Raw genomic sequence first — 19,579 nt, forward strand, 5'->3', positions numbered from 1 at the left:
TGTCAGTTCATTCACAGCTTCCTCCATATTTTTTACAGTTACACAATTTCCCTTTGTTCAGATGTGCTGCATTCTCAAGCCATTTCCCCACTCCTTCTCTCAACAGGGGGCAAGAGGTGATCTCTCCATTTGATAATTAGAGGAGCTGGACCGTGGAGTGGGGTTGGAGTGACTGGACGGGTCACCACAGTCAGGACCTGAACCCAGACAGCCACTCCAGAGCTATTTCCAATGCACTCAGCTTGGGGCTAGTTCTCAAGTGCCCCACAGAGAAAGGCTCTGGGCAGATAGCCCCGGGGTAATGGAAGGCCCTTTGGATCATACCTCTCTGCATCCCATCTCCACTTGAACACCTCGGGCTGGAGTGGCCCCGGTCACCATTGTGGTGGAGGATCCTAGGATCCTTCCAGGCGGGCCATTGAAAAGACCTGGATCAGCTCAGGGGAGGGACACGAGAGCACTGACCATCTCTCACAGCCGCTTGGGGCAACCTCCATCTCCCCAGGGGCCCAGGAAGAAGACATTTTCAAAAGAAAACGCTTTCAGGCCCATGGAAGTGTTGAGCAAGTGCCCCTGAGACCATTTTTTACCCAAAGATGCTCCAAGCAGATCCAGAGGCCAGGGGCAGGGCTTGTGGACACCGAGTTGGGCGCTGAGGTCAGGGTGATTACCCGTGGGCCTGTGTGGTTCTAACCAGGCTCCGGGGAACCCCAGGAGATGCAGGCAGAGCCAGACCCTGGCCTGGGCATAGTCTTGCCCTTCAGCCCTGCCTGAGAGCCCCTCTTCTTCAAGCCCCCCTCCCCCTCATCTTGTCTAAGCCAGAGATACCAGGCAAGGCCTGGGAGAAGGCTGCTCCCCCAGGGCCCCAGGTGCCCCCTCCCTCTCTCTCTTCCTGCTTGTTCCAACACCACTCTCCTCCCAGTCAGTTCATGGGAAGAATGCCGTGTCCTCTGAATGGGGGCCAAAAGTGACAGGTGGTGGCAGTCTGAGCTGCATGGCCCCTGGTGTAAGAGATCCTCTCCTCCGCCCCCGCCTCCCTGCCTGCGCCCCTGCCTCCGCCTCTGCCCACCCGGCCCGATCCCTTACAACTGCCCCAGGACTGCTCCTGGGCAGCCGCTGCGAGACAGACAGACACCAGATTGCCTCTCTCTGCTCCAGGTGCCTCTCTCCCCTCAGTCAGCTGGCCCTGGCCTCCTCTCAGCCAGACAGGAGGAGGAATCCTGCAGCCCGACACACCTTTCTCTTCTTTCTGCAGCTAGAAAGACTTGAGTTAGACAAGCAGAAGCACACGCCTCCCTACCTCATGGCGACAGGACACGGAGCGGTGGAGCTGGGAATCCAGAGCCCATCAACAGGTGCCAAGCTGGGGCAGGAGATGGAGGGAGGAGCTTGGGAAGGGGTGTTTGAATCCAGAGTTGGGCCTGTTCCTCAGTGGGAATTCTGTGCCTGAGGACTCCTTTATGGCGCATGGAGAACCAAGAAGTCAGGGTTATCTCCGGTACAGTGGGGTTGGATCAAGGGCCAACATGAAGCCTTCCCCAGAGAGACTGGGAAAACATGAAGTCCCCATTGTTGGTGCCTGAACACTCAGGGCAAGGGATGGCAGGGGCATCAAGACCCACCCACCAGGAGACCAGAGCCTCCCACACAGGGCTGCCGAGGTCTTGGCAGCCCATCTCTAGAGCCCATGGAGTGGCCCCAGAGGCTCAGTGGGACAAGCCCTTGCAAATTGTGGCCTGGGTGGGGACCTGGGCCTGGAGCTGGTCTCTGGCCAGCCTAGCTGGGGAAGGAGGTGTAGGAGGGTGGATCCTGACTGGTGTTTCACCTCCTTTGCAGACAAGGCACCTAAAGGTGCAGCAGGTGAAGGACCCCCAGCTGCAGAGAAAGACCCCGGTCCCCCAGACCCAGAGAAGGATCCTGATCCCCCAAACCCAGAGAAAGAACTTGGTCCCCTAGACCCAGAGAAAGAACTTGGTCCCCCAGACCCAAAGGAAGAACCTCATCCACTCACCATGAAGAAAGATGCTGAAGCTCCAGCCCCAGAGAAAGGGGGTGGTGCCTTGGCCCAACCCTCAACCAGCAGCCAGGACCCCAAGGGAGAAGGACACCTGGGTGGGGGGCCTGCAGAGGGCAGTGCTGGGCAGCCGGCCACCCTGCCCCAGGAGACCGCGAAAGCCGAGGTCAGTGTCAAGAAGCCCGAGGCCAAGCAGGGGACCCCAGGCAGCCAGGACCTCGGAGAACCCAAGCTGCACAAGAAGGCAGCAGAGGGCCAAGCAGCAGCCAGGAGGGGCTCACCCGCCTTTCTGCACAGCCCCAGCTGCCCTGCCGCCATCTCGAGGTGAATGGCCCCTGGCCGGGAGCGGGGAGGGGTCCTGCAGTTCCTCTGTCTTGGGCACCGTCATCACATTCAGTGCTAGACGGGGTAGTTCTGATGTTCACCTCCCTCTGTCCTGGGCATTGGCCTGACCACTTTGTCTCCCTGCAGAAACCAGGATTTTGTGATAGTTCACAAAAGCCTGGAATGTCAAGCAGCAGAGGTCCTCAAAGACCTCTTCTCCAGGCATCTGGAGTCCAGAGTTCCCCTTACCCCATGAACTTGGGTCTCACCAAGGGCAGGACTGAGATGTCAGGAGGAAAAGATAACCCGTCTGCTTAATAGAATTATTGGTATAATATGGAAAGGTGACTAATAACCAGACTGAGAGATACTTACCAGTACTCTTAGAACCATAATATAGCACCAGTCTCATGGTGCAATCCGTTATCCTTACCTGAATACCAGTCATATTAATGAGGTTATTAATGATGTATTTATCGTAAGCCACAATAATAACACTTACCATATCAGTTTGAATTACGTGGTAATATAAATTAATATCATTAATACATTATCAATTGCATCACCACAGTTTTATGAATCAAGCTACATAACCTTCCTAATTGTTGACACATAATGATTAACCAAATCAACAATCCTGTTAACAGTTATTAATGATCTGTTAGTGTATTGATACTCAAGATAGCAACCACAGACATGGGAATTCCCTGGTGGTCCAGTGGTTAGGGCTCCGCACGTCCACTGCAGGGGCACAGATTAATCCCTGGTCGGGGAACTAAGATCTCTCATGCCATGTGGCGTGGCCAGGAAAAAAAACCCCATAGACGTTTATGGTATTATTAACATCCCTTGATTTTGTATGAGGTGAATTCAGATGCATCACCCCACGCCTTTGGGGGTGGGGGGGGGTCGTATTAGCTCCAGACTGCAGATGGGGCTCTGGAGACCTGCCTGCTGGTGGGGCTGTGGCTGCTGAGGGCGTCACCTCTGTGTTCTCACTTCTAGCCCTGAGAAGCCGCTGGCTGAGAAGCCCCCAGATGAGGCATCAGAACTCATCTTTGAAGGGGTGCCCGTGACCCCAGGCCCCTCGGATCCTGAGCCAGCCAAAGTAGCAGAAGGAGAGAAGAACCTCCCAGAAGGCAGCCAGAAGGAAACAGAAGAGAAGGCTCCAGGCCAGGCTGGCCAGGCTGAGGTGCAAGGGGACACCTCGAGGGGCATCGAGTTCCAGGCTGTTCCCTCAGAGATATCGGAGGTGGGACAGGCCCTTAGTCCCACAGCCAAGGAGGAGGACTGCTTCCAGATTTTGGGTAGGCCGGGGCTGCCCTGGGGCTGAGGTAAGAGGGAGCGGGCTCCCCATGTCTCCCCACTTAGAGGACTCAACCCCTCTGAGCTGCCTCATCCAGCCTGATCCATCTAAGTGTCACCCAACCCCAGGAAGTACGAGTTCCTGGTCCCCTTTGAGAGATGGGGAAGCAGGGGCTAAAGAAAAGGGAAGTGGGGCACCCCAAACCCATAGCTAGAACAGGATATGAACCTGTCAGGACAGCCTGACTCCAGAGCTCACCTTTTACTTTCTTCTACTTTGACTAAAATGGGGCTTAAAAAAAAAAAATCAGGCACGTTATTGGAGCAACACCAATTCTCTGGACAGTGGGATTTGAAGTCAGTCTGTAGAAGGGCTCAAGTGCCAGGCTTTGGTAGTTAAACTGCATCCTGGGCGGGTGGGGAGGCTACTGAGAGCCATAGAGGGTTCTTGAGCTGAAGAGCACAGGTGGGGGGAGGGGGCTGACCAAGGTAGCTGGGCACGTGAGATGGGGCAGGACTGTGGAATGGCCTTAAGTGACGATGGTTTATTCAGCAGGCAGCAGGGAGCCATTGAGCATGAGTGAGCTTGGCGAGCAGGTGAATAGGAAAAGGGCCTGGGCAGGAGTGCGGCAGGGCTGGGGGTGGGTTGAGATGGGGTCAGGAGAGCCCAGAGTGTTCTGACAAACCCCCTCCTCCAGGCTTAGGTGCCCTGGGAGACCCGCCAACCTGCCTGGTGAGCGGCACAGTGCCACCCAGACAGGGTGGGAGGGTCTAGGCGGCTGGGCGGCAGCCAGGAGCCCTGCCTCCTCCCCTGAGCAGCGGCCCAGACCTCTGGGCCCACTCCACCCTGCAATCACATCCTTGAATGACGGACCTGAACAACCTCCAAGGGCCGCCTGATTTATCACCGGGTTCCCTGCAGCCTCTTGCTATTTATAAAGAGGTTTCCATTCGCCATGACTCAGCCTGTCTGTCCCCATGCTGTTCCTCATGCTGTCACTAGGTGGCAGCCTCTCCCTACCAACATCTCCATCCCTGGCCCACCCCCACCCCACCCCACCCCACCCCACCCCACCCCACCCCACCCCACCCCCAACTCTGCCTCTGGGCCAGGGCCAGGGCCAGGGCCAGGTAGGACACCCATTCTACAAGTGGTGAGAGCTTGCAGTGTTATTAGAGGGGATGGTAGGCAGGTCCCACCCCCTACCGCAACATAGCAACCCCTATCGGGCACTCCACCATTATAGATGCCTTTTTTTTTTTTCTTTAATGGAAATGCAGATAGCTTGGGATGGAGTCTTCATACCTTATAATGTGGGAGGGTCCGAGAATTCCAATCAGCTGTACCCACTGTTGTGCCGGGAGAAGCTGAGCCCCCCTCTGACAGAGGCAGGGGCCTCCCAAGGAGGTAGCAGAGCTGTGTGTTGGTAGCAGAGCTGATATTGGAAACTAGGCCCCTAGCCCCTATCCTGGAGCCAGCTGTCCCCCAGGTATCACTTGCTGAACTTCCCTGGATGGGGCTCAGGCCAGGCAGGAGGGTGTGGTGCCAGGGTGTGTCCTCAGCAGCCCTGGCACTGACTGTGATGGCTTTGCTCCGCTCCACAGATGATTGCCCGCCACCCCCGGCCCCGTTCCCCCACCGCATCGTGGAGCTGAGGACTGGGAACATCAACAGTCAGTTCAGCCTGAACTACAAGGAGGCACTGGGCGGGTGAGAGCTGGGGCCTCAAGCCCCTGGCCCACCAGCAGGAAAGCATCGAGCCCCCAGGCCTTACATCTTCCCCATGAGAGGCCCAGACACTCCGACTGGACATGAGCCATGTTGACAAAATTGGTTCCACATGGTCACACCTGTGTGCAGCCTGTCACATGGCTGGTGTGTCACTGTCACTCACACAAACACACCACTGGTCGTTCAGTGTCTCCCATAGGAAGCATATAGTATTTTCCTGTCTGTCTCAGTTGCAGGCACCACACTGACCCCCTCAAGGTGACTCCTACTTTGTTAAAAGTCCTGAAGGTGCCCTCCCCCAGGGCCCAGGGCCCCTCCCTGCCACAGTCTGCAAGCTGCACATCAGCGGCCATCCTTTGATAAGCCTACCCTTCCTGGGCCTGTGGTCTGTGTGGTTCAGCCATTGTCCCTGCAGTAGAGCTCACGGTTTCTGGAGGGAATCGGAGCTGGCTGGGATGTGAGCCCTCATCTCATAGGGAACAGAGCACAGCCCCTCACCCCATGGCCCTTAGAACTCCCTCATTCCCAGCCTCTTCTCTCTCCAGTGGCAAGTTTGGAGCAGTCTGTACCTGTACGGAGAAAGCCACAGGCCTCAAGTTAGCAGCCAAGGTCATCAAGAAACAGACACGCAAAGACAAGGTAGTGGGGGTCTGGCTGTGTGGGAGGGGGAGGGGACCCTTGAAGTGGGTGCCTCTCACTTCCCTCCACCCACTCTGCACCAGGGACCTGGTGTACGAAACTTAATGCACTGAAGATATCACACAGATAGACAGACAGACAGATAGCCCTGCCACAGGGGCCTGATGCCTCTGACCATAAACTTGACCCCGCGGTTAGTGAATTTATCCTGGGGACTTACCCCCTTCATGCCCTCTGTTCGGTTCAAGTCAATAAGTGCCAATGAGCACAGGCTCTGGGCCAGGCCCTTGAGGGTGCTGGAGGTCCCAGAGGGAAGTCAGTTGGTCCCTGCCCTCAGAGAACACCAGGGTAAACAGGCCTCGAAAGCTCTGCCTCTAACACCCAGCCCAGGCCTGCTTCAGAGCAGTGTTTGTTCAAGGAGTGAATGAATGGCTGAATGAATGAGGCAGAGGCTCACGTGGAGTGAGGGAGTTGGGTGTGTGAGGAGGTGATGGTGACCTAGCAGGCTGGCATGGTGAAAGCTGTAACTCAGGAAAGCTAGGGTGGTGCGGGTGGGGGTGGGGTCACAAAGGAGGCTCCTGACTCACCTGTGGGTTCAGGGAAGCTTCTCCGGAATGACGAGTTTGAAGAAGGAGGGGCTGTTTTCCAGTGGGGAAGGCAGGGGAGAGAGTTCAAACAGAGAAGACTGGAAAGAAAGGCCTGAGGGCCAGAAATGGCAGGTACCTGCTGGGAACGCTTGAGTCAGGGTCAAGGCCAGGGGAGCAGAGACAGCAGCATCTGCAGAAGCCTGGAGAAGCAGGAGAAGCTGCTCTGGAGGAAGTGCTGCAGCCCTGAACTCCTCACCGTGGCTCTGAGCGCATATGAACAGCATGGATTTTCTATGTGACTCTGTCTTTCTCTGTTGCTTCCACTTGACGGGGCCTGGATCCATGTTATTGACTGCTGGGTCTAAGGCCTCTATCATGGACCTGGCTCAGCGTAGGTGCTCAAGACATATGTACTGTGTAAATTAATTGGAGTCAGCTGTTGATTAATTAATTATTGGGCACTTTTTCTGTGCTGTTCAATGTGCCAGGTGCTAAGAAAATGGTAGTAAACAAGTCCCGACGTGCTAGAGAGGAGGGACAGACGGCTAAAACCACACTAAAACAAAAAGCATCGTGTCAGGAACTGAAAAGTGTTAGGAAGAAAAGTAAAGCCAGGTAGGAACAGGGTCGATGGGGGCCGTTCAGATAGGATCAAGTGAGATCAGGCCTCTCTGAGGAAGTGGCATGGAAGGTGAGATATCAACCAAGGAATGGAATAACGGGAAAAACGGAGCAGTCTAGGTAGTGATCCAATGCTCTGGGGGCATAGTTCTGGGGAGAGACCTGATCTGTAGCATTTGCCAATTTCCCTGGTGTAAATATTCCTACCATTGTTGATTTCACAGATGTGACCACTGGTTTGCAAACTTTCTGAAAGTGACAAATAATGGCAGCTGAGACTAGGAAGGCAGTGATGGGGGAGGTGAGAAATTATTGGATTTGTAATCTAGCTTAAGGGTAGAGTCAAAGGATTTACTGATGGGTTGGATGAAGGGTGTGAGGAAGTGAGAATAAGATAGGAATCTTGGAAAGCTCCTAACTTTTTGTCCTGCACACCCAGGTGAAGAGTGACGGCCTTTTGCTGATGGGCAAGCTGGGGGCAACTCAGTTGTGGGGAAGGGGTGGTATCAAGAGTTTAAATTTGGACATGAGAGATTTGAGATGCCTGTTAGTCAGACATTCAAGGGGAGGGAAGGTAGGCAGTTGGAGAGATTGGTGTCTGGAGCTTAAAGGAGCACTCGGAGATGGAGATATGGATTTGGAAATCAATTACATTTGGATGGAATTTCAAGTCATGGGACTTGAGGAGAAGGCCCGTGGGGAGAGTATAGAGCGGGGAGTGCTGAGCAGGGAGGATGGAGCCCACTGTTCAGCCAGGGGGAGGAGAAGAACCAGCAAAGGAAAGGTGTCCCAGCAGGAGTGACTGTATGGTGAGGACACAGGCCTGAGGGTGGGGAGAGGTGAGAGGCGAGGAGACCAGTGAGGAGGAGGTGGGCAGTGGTCCAGGCAAGGCCCAACAGGTCTGGTCAAGGGCGAAGGTGTGGAGGGTGGAGAGCAGGGGGTAATGATGCTCAGATGGTACCCCTGACTTCCCTGGTCCCCAGGAAATGGTGATGCTTGAGATCGAGGTTATGAACCAGCTGAACCACCGCAACCTGATCCAGCTCTATGCAGCCATTGAGACCTCACACGAGATCGTCCTCTTCATGGAGTAGTGAGTGCCACCAGTGGGGTGGGGCCTGGGGAGGGGGCAGCGGGCCCGGAAGCAAGCCTGCAGAGGGGTCTGTGCACACAGCATCGAGGGCGGCGAGCTCTTCGAGAGGATTGTGGACGAGGACTACCAGCTGACGGAGGTGGACACCATGGTGTTTGTCCGGCAGATCTGCGACGGGATTCTCTTCATGCACAGGATGAGGATTCTGCACCTGGACCTCAAGGTACTGAGGTGGGGGCTCCTGGGAGGGGTCGGGAGCGGCATCTAACCACCTGAGACCAGTGTTGCAGCCAGCCATCCCTCCGTCTCCCAACCCCTCCTCCTCCTGCATCCAGCCTTCCATCTGTAGATTCAAAAAGGGTTTATTGAGCACTTAGTAAGTACCAGGAGCCACGGGACACATCAGAGAGCAAAAAAGGCTTGGTCCCAGCTCTGAGGAGCTCCTAGTCTGGTACTAAGTACTTGTCAAAAGGGTCTCTTGTCCCACACTCATTGTCTCACACGTGAAACTTGCTGATAAGTGTTGCAAAAGCGCCTGCCTCAGTGCAGGCCTCTGACAGGCACTGCGAATGTTTGTTCATTTATTCCACAAATATTTGTTGAGGGCCTACTAGATGCCAGGCAGTGTTCTAGGTGGTGGAGATGCAGTGGTGAACAAAATAGATAAAAACGCCTGCCCTCATGGAGCTTACGTTCTAGAAGGGGAGTCAGAAAAACACATCAGTAGGTATAGTGTCAGCGCAGCAATACGCACGTGGCAGGCGCTAACAAAATGTGTAGTAAAAGATTATGTCTCTCTTCTGACCTTGCTCACTAGTACCCTGCATGTAGCAGGTCAGGGAGAGCAAATAGATTTTACTCATCCCACCAGCTCGGATCAGCCGGCAGTGGCTGTCTGGAGCTGAGAGACATGGCCGTGGCGTGGAGTGGGCAGGAGCCCCATGAGTAGCGGGTAACCCCATCCTTATGGCAGGTGTTAATGTTTGTGGGATCAGTGGCAAGGCTAGTGGAGAAGATGAAATCTGAACACTGATGTGGATTAGCAAAGTGGATGGTCCTTTCATTCATTCACTTGGTAGATACGTACCAAGTACCTGCTCCTGTGCTACTGTGCACAGTGCTGGGCATGGGCATTACCATCGAGATGATGAGGCCACGCCCCTGTCCCACGGAACCTGCAGGTCAGTGGGGGAAACAGACATTCAGACAGTAATAAACCAATGAATAGATCATTTTAAACCATTAAATGTGTTATGAAAAAGTACGTGAGAGTGATGGGGAAACATACAAGGTGTAACTGGAGAAGCAGGCAAGGGCTGGAGCATTCGAGGTCCAAAGCAGGAGATGCTCCCGTTGCTGTGGGCTAACACCTCCACCGTGCTTACTAGGGGTCAGAGCTGCTCAGGGTGTGTTTAGAGTGTGCGACAGCCCATTGGGTCAGGCGTGCTGTTATCATCCCCACTGACAAGCGAGGAAGCGAGGAGGGTAAAGAGATGAGTTTCAGTGGGGCCGCCGTGGCAGCAGGGCATTTAGAAGGCGGTCATAATAAGCCAGGAGAGAGATGATGGGGCTGGAACCAGTGGCAGTGGGGGAGGGATGGGAAGTGGTCAGATGATGGATGCATTCTGAAAATAGAGCCCGCCGGGTTTCTGATGGTTTGGATGGGGGAGGTCAGAGGGAAAGGAAGGAGTGTGGGTGACTCCTGAGTTTCTGGACAGAGTGGGTGCCTGCGCGGTGGCATCGGAGCCTGCCCTTCTCCCATGAAAGCCATTTTCTTTGGGGTAGGGCAGGGTCTCCAACTAAAATGCAGTGTCCTGGGAAGAAGGTCATCCTTAAGTCTCTGTATCCGAAAGTGTGTTTTTTTTCAGGAAAGCAGTAAGGTTTTCACCCATAAAGGGTTTCACATCAAGTAACTTGGGTGAACCACAGCCTGAAGGCACTTTCCAGGGCTCTGGCTGCAGGGCTTTTCAGGAAGTCCCCTGTCCTCCAAAAGGAGGTCTGAATCTGTCTCATTTCCCCTACCTATTGTATCCTGGGGCCTTTCTTTCCTTTCCCTGTTTCGGTGGAGCACTGGGTTGGGCTGTTGAAGTCACTAGCATCCTGCTCGGAATGAGTGCAGCAGTGTGAAAGGACCTTCAGAAAGCCTATCATTTGGGGCCTCAAATCAGATGCACACAAAGCCCAGACGAAGAACAGAACCCCATTAAACGAGGTGGAGGCCCCGGGGAAGTGGAGGACTTCTGCACATCACAGGGGTCAGGGGCAACTCCCTCCCAGCCGTGTGTAGCCATGCAGCTGGGGCTTCCAGTGTTTCAGGAGGTGCTGAAAATCAGGGTTTTTGTGCAAAATCTGCCTTTTAACCATTGTTAACGACTTACAACTGTTCTGCCCCGCAACCTCGGATTAGTCCTCTGTCCTTATGTTACGTGAAGAGGAAATGGGGGTCCAGAGTGGGAGGGACTAGACTTGCATGTGACTCACATGTTCACCTGTGCTTGGGGCACAGGATTTCTGGGAGCCTTGGCTGAGTATCTGCTGGGCGCTTTGTTAGACGCTGAGGGTGGGGAGCAAGGAGGCCTGGAGAAGGTGGTTCCTGCCCTGGAAGAGCCCCTCTCGGGCCTCGGGATCCTCCTCTGTGCCTGGAGCAGGCAGGTCTGAGCGTCTCTGATGGACTGTCCGCTCTGGCAGCCTGGGCCTCCAGTCTTGGGAGCCTGGGACTTGGATGGATCTGGGCAGGGAGGGAGGGTGAACCAGGTCAGAGGTCAATCCAGGCCCCACCCACTTCTCCTCAGCCGGAGAACATCCTGTGCGTCAACACCACGGGCCATTTGGTGAAGATCATTGACTTCGGCCTGGCACGGAGGTACCACCTGGGTGGGTGGCATGGCAGGGCCAGCCTCGAGGTGGGCAGGGCCGGGGGAAGGTTGGAGGGTGTCTGGGGATGGCCTGGGAGTTGTGCTCTGAGCTCTTGGCCTCACCTCCAGGTATAACCCCAACAAGAAGCTGAAAGTGAACTTCGGGACCCCAGAATTCCTGTCACCTGAGGTGGTGAATTACGACCAAATCTCCGATAAGACAGACATGTGGAGCCTGGGGGTCATCACCTACATGCTGTGAGTCCTGAGGGTGCCTGTTGTTTATGGGGTTGGGGCACGTGGGTGGGCAGCTGAGGCCTAGATTGCTTCCACCTCACCACTCCCTCAGTCAGGGGTTTGTGGGGCGTTGGGCGTGCTAGGGCAAACCAGGAAAGGGAACTTTGTACCCATTTTATAGATGGAGAAACCAAGGCCCCCAAAAGCATAGTTTCCCAGCCCAGGGCTCTGGGCAGCAGAGCTTTGATGACCCAGTGCACTCATCATTCCTCTTCTTCACTCTAACCCTGGGAAGCCGGGATGATTATGCCCGTTTTACAGATGAGAAGAGTGAGGCTCAGAGAGGGGAAGTGACTTGCCCAAGGTCACCCAGCCAGATTCAAACCCAGGTCTGTCCCATTTGAGAGGCTGGGGGTCTTTTCAGAGCATGGTGCTGCTTCCTAGGCTCTGTCCCCATCCCTGACCCAATCTCACCTCCCTGCTCCCTGCCAAACCCTCCCTTCAGGCTGAGTGGCCTCTCCCCCTTCCTGGGAGATGATGACACTGAGACCCTGAACAACGTTCTATCGGGCAACTGGTACTTTGATGAGGAGACCTTTGAGGCCGTGTCAGACGAGGCCAAAGACTTTGTCTCCAACCTCATCGTCAAGGACCAGAGGTGAGGCTCAGCCCAGGACACGAACCCCGTGTGTGCAAGCCCAGTGTGTGTGTGTGTGTGTGTGTGTGTGCGCCAGCTGGGCGAGAACTGGGCTGGTAGGCCAGTGGGGTGGTGCCTCCCTGGCCTGCCACCCACCCTCACCACACTGCCTCCTCCCCACAGGGCCCGGATGAACGCTGCCCAGTGCCTCGCCCACCCCTGGCTCAACAATCTGGCAGAGAAAGCCAAGCGCTGTAACCGACTCCTCAAGTCCCAGATCTTGCTTAAGAAATACCTCATGAAGAGGCGCTGGAAGGTACCACAGAACTGAGGGTGGGAAGAAGGGGCGGATACAGGGCAGGAAGAGTCCTGGCCCCACTAGCCCTGTGTCAGCCGGTTTGGTCTGGAACGCAGAACTGGCTTTTCTCTCCTTGTCCTGGGCTGGCTACTGCCCTGGGTAGTGGCCCTCCACCCACCCATCTCCACCGTAGGGAGGGGTGTCCATTTGTGGCTCAGGCTCAGGAAAAGGTCTCTGACCCCATCACAGGCTTCCTCCCCTCATTTCACAAATATTTCTTGAGCATCCACTACCTCTAGGCACTGAAGATACAGCAGTGGACAAAGAGACAAGGATTTCAGTCTTTGTGGACTTACTTTTGGAAGAGGATGGAGAGTTGCTAAAAGGAGTTAAGGAAGGGCTCTAGAAAAAAATAATGATGGTCAGGAGTTCTGGGGAGAGGCTGCACTTCTTAGTAGGGTGGCCATGGAGGGCACACTGAGAAGGAACATGTGAACAAAAACCTGAAGGAGGTGAGGGCTGAGCCAGGCTGGTATGGGGGGAGGAGTGTGCCAGGCAGAGGGAACAGCTGGTGCAAAGGCCCTGAGGCAGAAGCATGGTGGTCAAGTGTGAGGAACAGGTAGGAGGCCAGCACGGCTGGAGTGGAAGAAGCAAGGGGTAAGGGAGATGTCCAAGAGGATCAGGAGGCAGGGTGTGGAGGGACTCGGCCATGATGAGGGGTTTTTACTTGGAGTGAAATAGGAACCACTGTATTGCCTTGAGCAGAGCGGTACTCAGGTTGAATGAGGGAGGGAGTCCTGGAGGCTGCAGTGTCATGGCGCCCCCTGCGGCCATTTTGGGCACTGCGCCCTCCCTGGCATGGAGCCCTCCTGGAATGAAGGTGACCTTGGGAGACACTCAGCTGTCCTACAGCTTTCCCCCTGCCCTGCTGCTGACTGGGACCCCTCTCCCTCATCCCTCAGAAAAACTTCATCGCTGTCAGTGCTGCCAACCGCTTCAAGAAGATCAGCAGCTCGGGGGCACTGATGGCTCTGGGGGTCTGAGCCCGAGGAGCAGCTGAGGCCTGGATGCAGCCACACAGTGGCCGGGGCTGAGGCCACACAGCCCAGAAGGCCGGAGCAGACGGGCCAGATTGCCGGGGCTGACTGGCCAGGACAAGGCTGCACCAGGCTGGGAGGCTCGGGGCTCCCATGCCCCCACGCAGTGACTGCTTCCCCGACGTGAGCTGCCTCGGATATGGCCTGACTCCATCCTGCTAATGCCTCCCCAGACAGGGCTCCGGCCCATCAGCCACAGCCCAGACGCCACGGGCCCTGCTGAGACGCCACCTGGCTCACCTTCTTGGAACTGCTGCTCTGGTGACCCCTGCTTGGCCTCACCTGGGGCATCCCTGGCCTGGGCTTGCTCCTAGCTAGAGCAGGAGGGCTGGGGGTCCTGGCATATGGGGTTTCTGCTGTTGGGGGTGGAAAGTCTTTGGTGGGGCAGGAAGGCAGACGGCGATTCCTAAGGCGCAGCTGCCAGGGGAGACAGAGCAGGCTTTGTGAAGGAGGACCTCCATGCCCCCACCCGCCTCCCCACTCCCAACAGATAAGGCCTGACACACCATCTGGTCTGGCCAAGCCCCCGCCCACCTTCCTTGCGACCACCAACACACAGGAACTCTGTGTGAGAGAGAGGACACCCAGCCCGGGCCTGGTGGAGGGGGAGTGGAGAGGCCTGGAGGACAGGGGAGACCACCCCCGAGCTTGCCTGAAGGCCAAGCCGGCCCAACCCAGCCACTCCGGCCCCCATTCCAAGGGTCACCCACGGCCTCGGATGATGGCGTCAGCAGGCCCAGGAGGAGTGGGAAGGCCGTCGGCAGCCCCCAACCTGCTCTCAGCTTGTGCCTTGTAAATAAATGTACAGGTTGGAAGTGGCCTCCTTTCACAGTGTGTGTGCGCCCGGGTGAGGTCTCAGCTGGCCATCGTTCACGGAACACTGCTGCGGGCCGGGCACTTTAGCAGCACTTTGTGCGTGACGTGCTGGTTATCAGTGCAGCCTCAGGAGCCAGACTACCCAGTGTGTGATCTAGGCAAGTGGCTGCCCGCTTTGTGTCTCAGTTTGCTCGTCTGTGAGAGGGAGGGCACAGCACCAGCCAACATTTAGGGGTGACATTACTGTGTGTCAGGCTCTATTTAAGTGCTTGTATGTCTATTAACTCATTTAGGAGGTTATGAGATAGATAGCATTATTATTCCTCTTTTACAGAGGGGGAAACTGAGGCTTAGGGAGGGGAAGGAACTTGAAGGCTTTTCAACAAGTCAGGAGCTGGGGCTTGAACTGGACTCTTCTACCTCCCATAGCAAGACCCTGCCCGCAAGCCCGCTCTGCTTCTCACCGAACGAGGTGTAAGCAGAAAGCAGAGTCTCCAGGTGGAGCCAGAGGTTTGGACCTGCAGCGGCGGGGGTCCTCCAGGAGGCCTGGGGGAGACAGCTGTTCTCCGGTCGCTCCCATGGGCCCCAGCCCGCCTCACCCCAGGCCTGCAAGGCAGAGGAGGGGCTCCATCTGCTGGAAGGGGCAGCCCAGAGGCCAAGAGAGCTTAACCCCAGTAGGGTGCAGCCTTTCTGGCTGTGAGGACAGCTGACTCAGAAGTGGGACTGGCTTAAGTGGGGCAGCTGGTCTGCCTGCTGGGGGCTTATTGGTTCCAGCAGGAATGGCAGTAACAGCAGCTCACGTGCACTGAATGCTTGCAGGGTGCAGCCCTGGCCCAGCTCTGCGTGTTCACGTGACTCTGCTTCCAGTGACCCTGCACGGTGGGCAGTTGTGTTATGTCCATTTCTCCGATGGGGCAGCCAAGCCTCAGGGAGGCTAAGCCATTTACTCAGGGTCACAACAGCTAGTCAATGGCAGAGCCAGGATTTGTACCCAGACAGTCTGGGCCCAGAGACCCTGCTCTTAACCACCACACTATCTGCCTCTGAGAAATCTTGGACGGAGACCTTGACCGTTCATCCTTCCACCTCCTGCTTCCATGAATATTGGCCTGGAGGGCAAGGCCAGGTCCTCACCCCCACCCCTGCCCTGTTCCAGCAGATGGGTGCAGAGTCCCCCTACAGCAGATGCCACATGGGGCAGGGTATGGGGGACTTTGGAATCTGAGCATGCTGGGGCTTGCACTTGGGGCTTGGGGGGCCTGGGGAGCCTGGCTTAGGCTCTTGGTGGGAGATGTGCTTATGGGCAAGGCCTCTAGAGCTGTTGATCCCTGACTGCCTGTCCGCCCGCCACCTGCTAGCTGGGCCAGGCCTGTGGTTTCCTCTCAGTTCTCTCAGCCTTGCTGGCCCCCGCCCAGGCTGAGCCTCGGCCACACAGCTTGATGATGAGGGATGAGTCACCGCCATAGTGGAGGGGTAAGGAAATGAGGTCCAGCCAGCACAGAGATCCAGGGCCTGGATCCAGCTAGGGAAACCGAGGCCAAAATGAGAAGGCTCCTCAGCAGAGACAGCAACAGCTGGGACTAGAACCCAGGACTCCCGACTCCCAGCGCAGGCCTCAATTTCCTCCTCTATAAAATGCAAATGACAGCCTCAGCTCCACCGTCCTCTGCCACTCTGAGGGCCGTTGTAACAATCCAGAGATGGGATAGGGTGCTCATTCACCCTATTTCACAGGTGAGGAATCAGGTTCAGAGAGGGAAAGTGAGCTGCCCAAGGCCACACAGCAAATTAACATGTCCTGGGAAGGAATCCCACCCAGAACCACGGAACAGGGCTGACCACTGCCTCTGTCCCTATCTGCTCCTGGGGGCACATCTTAGAAAGCTCTTTTTGATTCATCAGGTACCTCCTTTGGGCCTCCCCTAGTCCCTGGAAGTAAAGGATATGGACTCAACAATATGGATGGGAAATGATGGGATTTCAGAGAGAATTTGCTCTCCCGGGACCATAGAGCACACCCAGGAGAAAGCTGGTGTGGCAGCCCCTGGGGTGGGACTGAGTCTCAGTCTTTCTGTAGGCTGGGGCCCAGCCCCATGACCTGCACTAGCACTTCCATTTCCAGCAGCCTCGGAGCCACCCGAGAGAGGGAGTGGATCCACGCTCGGTTGGGCCTGCCAGCTGGAGCCAGAGCCAGGACCAAAGCTCCAGGTCTGGGTCTGGGGTTCAGCCAGTCCCGGGCAGCCGACGGCAAGCATCCCCTGCCCCTTCCTTGGTGTGCCCTGCCCGCCCCACGCCTGTGTTGTGGGCTCCCCCTGGACGGCGCCCATCACAATGCCGATGCTGTAACCTTCCCTGCAAGGTGCTCTGTACCCCATGGGGCCAGGACCACGAGCTGCTCCTGCACACGGTCCTGGGCCCCCCTTGTGGGCTCAGAAGGGTTAACACCCTCAACAGGACAGCTCCTCCCTATGGGTCCCAGCCCAGAGAGCGTTCCTCCAAGACTATTTCCTGCCTTTGGGCCTTGGCCAGGCCCACAGTGACCACCCCCATGGGTCTGAGGCCGCATCTGGTTTGGATTACACCAGGGCTGGTGACGTTGCCTTTTCCTGTCGGCGTCCAGTGGCCTCGAATTCCACTGGCCACCTTGGACCCAGCAGGGCAACTGTGGGAAAAGATTCAGCCAGTGACAGGGCTGCCCTGAGGGTGTGAAGCAGCCAGTGCTGTCCTGAAGGATGTGCCCACCTGGACCAAGTGCCCGTTCATGCAGCTGCCCACACACCTGTTCCTGCCTTCACTCTAATGGGTGTTAGTTACTGAGCGCCAGGCACAGTGCCAAGTGATTCCCGTGTATGCACTCATTTCATTTCCCCCCATGAGTGGGTATTTCCTTATCAGCAGTTCACAGAGGAGGAAACTGAGGTACAGGGAGGTGATGGACAAGTCCATGGGTTCCCAGCCAGTAAATAGTGGGGTCAGGATGCAAAGCAGGTGGCCTGACTTCAGACTCATCCCATTACTTCACAGCTATTTCTTGAGCCCCTTTTCTGGGCCTGGCCTTAACTCAGAGCCTGGAGATGAGTTAGTCATGGTCTCGGTCTTCAGGGAGTTCACAGCATCTGGAACCCCAGGGGTGGGGGGTTGGGGATCATGGTCAAGCTGGAAGGGCATGGAAGAAGACACTAGCTCCTATTCCCTCCTCTCCAGCGGGAGTGACAGTCAAGCTGAGAGCAAATAAGGAGCAGGCCTCTTCCAAATAGAGCGTGTGCTGGGGGTAGGGGGTGTTCCGGGCAGCTCCCAAGACTTGGAGCTGAGAACAACCTTGTCTTGGAGCATCCCAGGGGGCTTTTGCATATGAGGAAGCAAGAAGTAATTCTGGAGAATTTGGTGGGAGTCTCAAATGCTAGGCTGCACTGGGGCCATAAGGAGCCATGGAAGGGTTTTGAACGAAGGAGGGACATGATCAGATCTGTGGTTTAGAAGGATCCCTGCAGCCAGGGATGTCAGTGAGGCAGAGACTGGAGGCAGGGAGGCCAGAGGGAGGTTGGGCCACGCCTGCTTGAGGGGCTGTGAGGATTGTGGGGACAGGAGGTAGGAGCTGCAGCCCTCATACACTGCCAGGGAGACAGGCTGATGACAGAGAGACTGGGTGCAGGTCAGGCAGAATGGGGTTCACATCTACTTACTTGCCCTCTCTGAGCCTCAGTTTCCTGTCTGTAAAATGGGATAATAGTACTTGCCTCCCAGGGCCAAAGCAAAAGTGACATGAGATGTGCAGATCGAGCACCTGGCCAGGCTGCTGAGCTTATGCTTGTTCCACAACTATTTCTCCAGCCCCTACTTTGTTCCAGACACTGTTCTAAGTGCTGGGGACAAGCAGCCAATAGACAAAAACCCCTGGCCCGGTGGAGTTTCCTTCTGTTGGGAGACAGACCCTGGACAGCAATAATGAACTTAGAGCGTGTTGGTGGGGTGGATGGGGGATGCGGTGGTCAGGGAGGCTTTTCTGAACAGAGACTGAAGGGCATGAGGGAGTGAAGATCGGTCCAGGCAGAAGGACTAGCAAATGCAAAGGCTGTTTGGAGTGGGGGCGGGGAGGGCAAGAGCAGGTGAAACCGGATCACACAGGCCTGTAAGGACTTGGCCTTTGGCTCTGAGTGAGCCAGGAAGGCCCTGGGGGCTTCTCTGAGATTTAATCCATGGCAAATGGATTTATCCATTTATCCACTCAGCAAATCTTTATTGATGGCCTGCTATAGGGCAGCCAGTGGGTTAGGGAAGTGGATAAAGTGAGTAAGGCAGACCCAGCCCCTGCCCCCAGAGGCTTATGACACAGAGGCAGAGACAAGCAAAAGGGAATGCACACAGAGATGCAGAATTCCACATTGCGACCGGGGCGGGTGGAGGAAACAAATAGGATGCAGAGGTGGAGAAAAATCTAGAGGCATCCAATCAGATAAGGAGGTGAGGGGAGGCTTCTCCGAGGAGGTGATGTTTAACTTGGGCTCTGGATGCTGAGAAGTCAGCCAGTGGGGAGTGAGCATTCCAGGCCGAGGGAACAGCGAGTGCAAAGGCCTAGAGGTGGAAACACTCACGGAGGAGTCAACTGCCTTAACTCAGCTCGGGAGGGTGAGCCTCCTGTTTGTCTCCCGGAGAGATCAGGGCACCGGAGGACTGTGGTCTGGCAGAGGCAGCCCTGGCCTTTCCAGGGGCCACAGGCAGGGTTCTGGCGGACTGTGGGACTAAATGGGACTCTGGTCTGTTTTTAGCCTGGAACCACTTCCTTCAGCCCCACCAGCTGCCTCCCTGAGTCACTACCCAATTACCAGCAGGGCAGGAACAGGGGATTAGACACCTCAGGGTCTGGACCTGCGGGGAAGGAGGTTTTGCCGTGTGCAACAAATGGGCAGAGAGGACTGGGCTGAGGGTACAAGGCCCTCCAGTGGGGCTGTGTCATATGCCAGTAGTTGATGTACACTATTATATTAATTTCAGATGTCCCATTTCATTAGTGTTGACTGAATTGTACACATATTGTGCAAGGTGAGGTTTCCCGCATGACAGTCCCGGGGGCTGAAATCATTGCCCCATTTTACAGATGAAGAAACTAGTACTCAGAGAAGTGAATCTACTTGCTCGAGGTCACACAGCAAGGAAGTAAAGATGCCAGGAATTGAATCCAAAGCTTTGTGTATATAACAACTTTCCCTCCCCCTGCATCTTCCCACCTCTACAGCAGCTAGACCTTCCTGGTGGGTAAATCAGGTTAAGAAGACAAGCCCACAGGGCCCAAATATTTATTTTACTTAAACACGTAACTTGCTGTT

At 55.8% G+C, this 19,579-nt stretch overlaps 1 protein-coding gene across 1 annotated transcript; it reads left to right on the forward strand.

Annotated features, from left to right (window-relative positions):
• The first annotated feature begins 985 nt into the window (after positions 1-985).
• On the forward strand, positions 986-14,254 carry MYLK2 (myosin light chain kinase 2). The gene is made up of 13 exons (XM_059038801.2): positions 986-1,158; positions 1,256-1,355; positions 1,837-2,338; positions 3,344-3,645; positions 5,249-5,354; positions 5,921-6,014; positions 8,206-8,315; positions 8,397-8,538; positions 11,108-11,178; positions 11,300-11,428; positions 11,913-12,065; positions 12,228-12,360; positions 13,305-14,254. Exons 2-13 carry the CDS (start codon positions 1,304-1,306, stop codon positions 13,383-13,385), a joined length of 1,875 nt encoding a protein of 624 aa, XP_058894784.1. The 5' UTR covers positions 986-1,158; positions 1,256-1,303; the 3' UTR covers positions 13,386-14,254.
• Positions 14,255-19,579: the final 5,325 nt, after the last annotated feature.

The sequence above is a fragment of the Kogia breviceps genome, chromosome 14 (genome assembly GCF_026419965.1).
Source record: "Kogia breviceps isolate mKogBre1 chromosome 14, mKogBre1 haplotype 1, whole genome shotgun sequence".
Lineage (NCBI taxonomy): Eukaryota > Metazoa > Chordata > Mammalia > Artiodactyla > Physeteridae > Kogia > Kogia breviceps.

What these genes read in the sequence shown, in the direction of transcription:
- MYLK2 (XM_059038801.2), top strand. Translation starts at nt 1,304, where the DNA reads ATGGCGACAGGACACGGAGCGGTGGAGCTGGGAATCCAGAGCCCATCA. An exon ending in TTCTGCACCTGGACCTCAAG is followed by an intron (nt 8,539 to 11,107) that starts GTACTGAGGTGG and finishes ACTTCTCCTCAG; the next exon opens with CCGGAGAACATCCTGTGCGT. An exon ending in GACTTCGGCCTGGCACGGAG is followed by an intron (nt 11,179 to 11,299) that starts GTACCACCTGGG and finishes CCTCACCTCCAG; the next exon opens with GTATAACCCCAACAAGAAGC.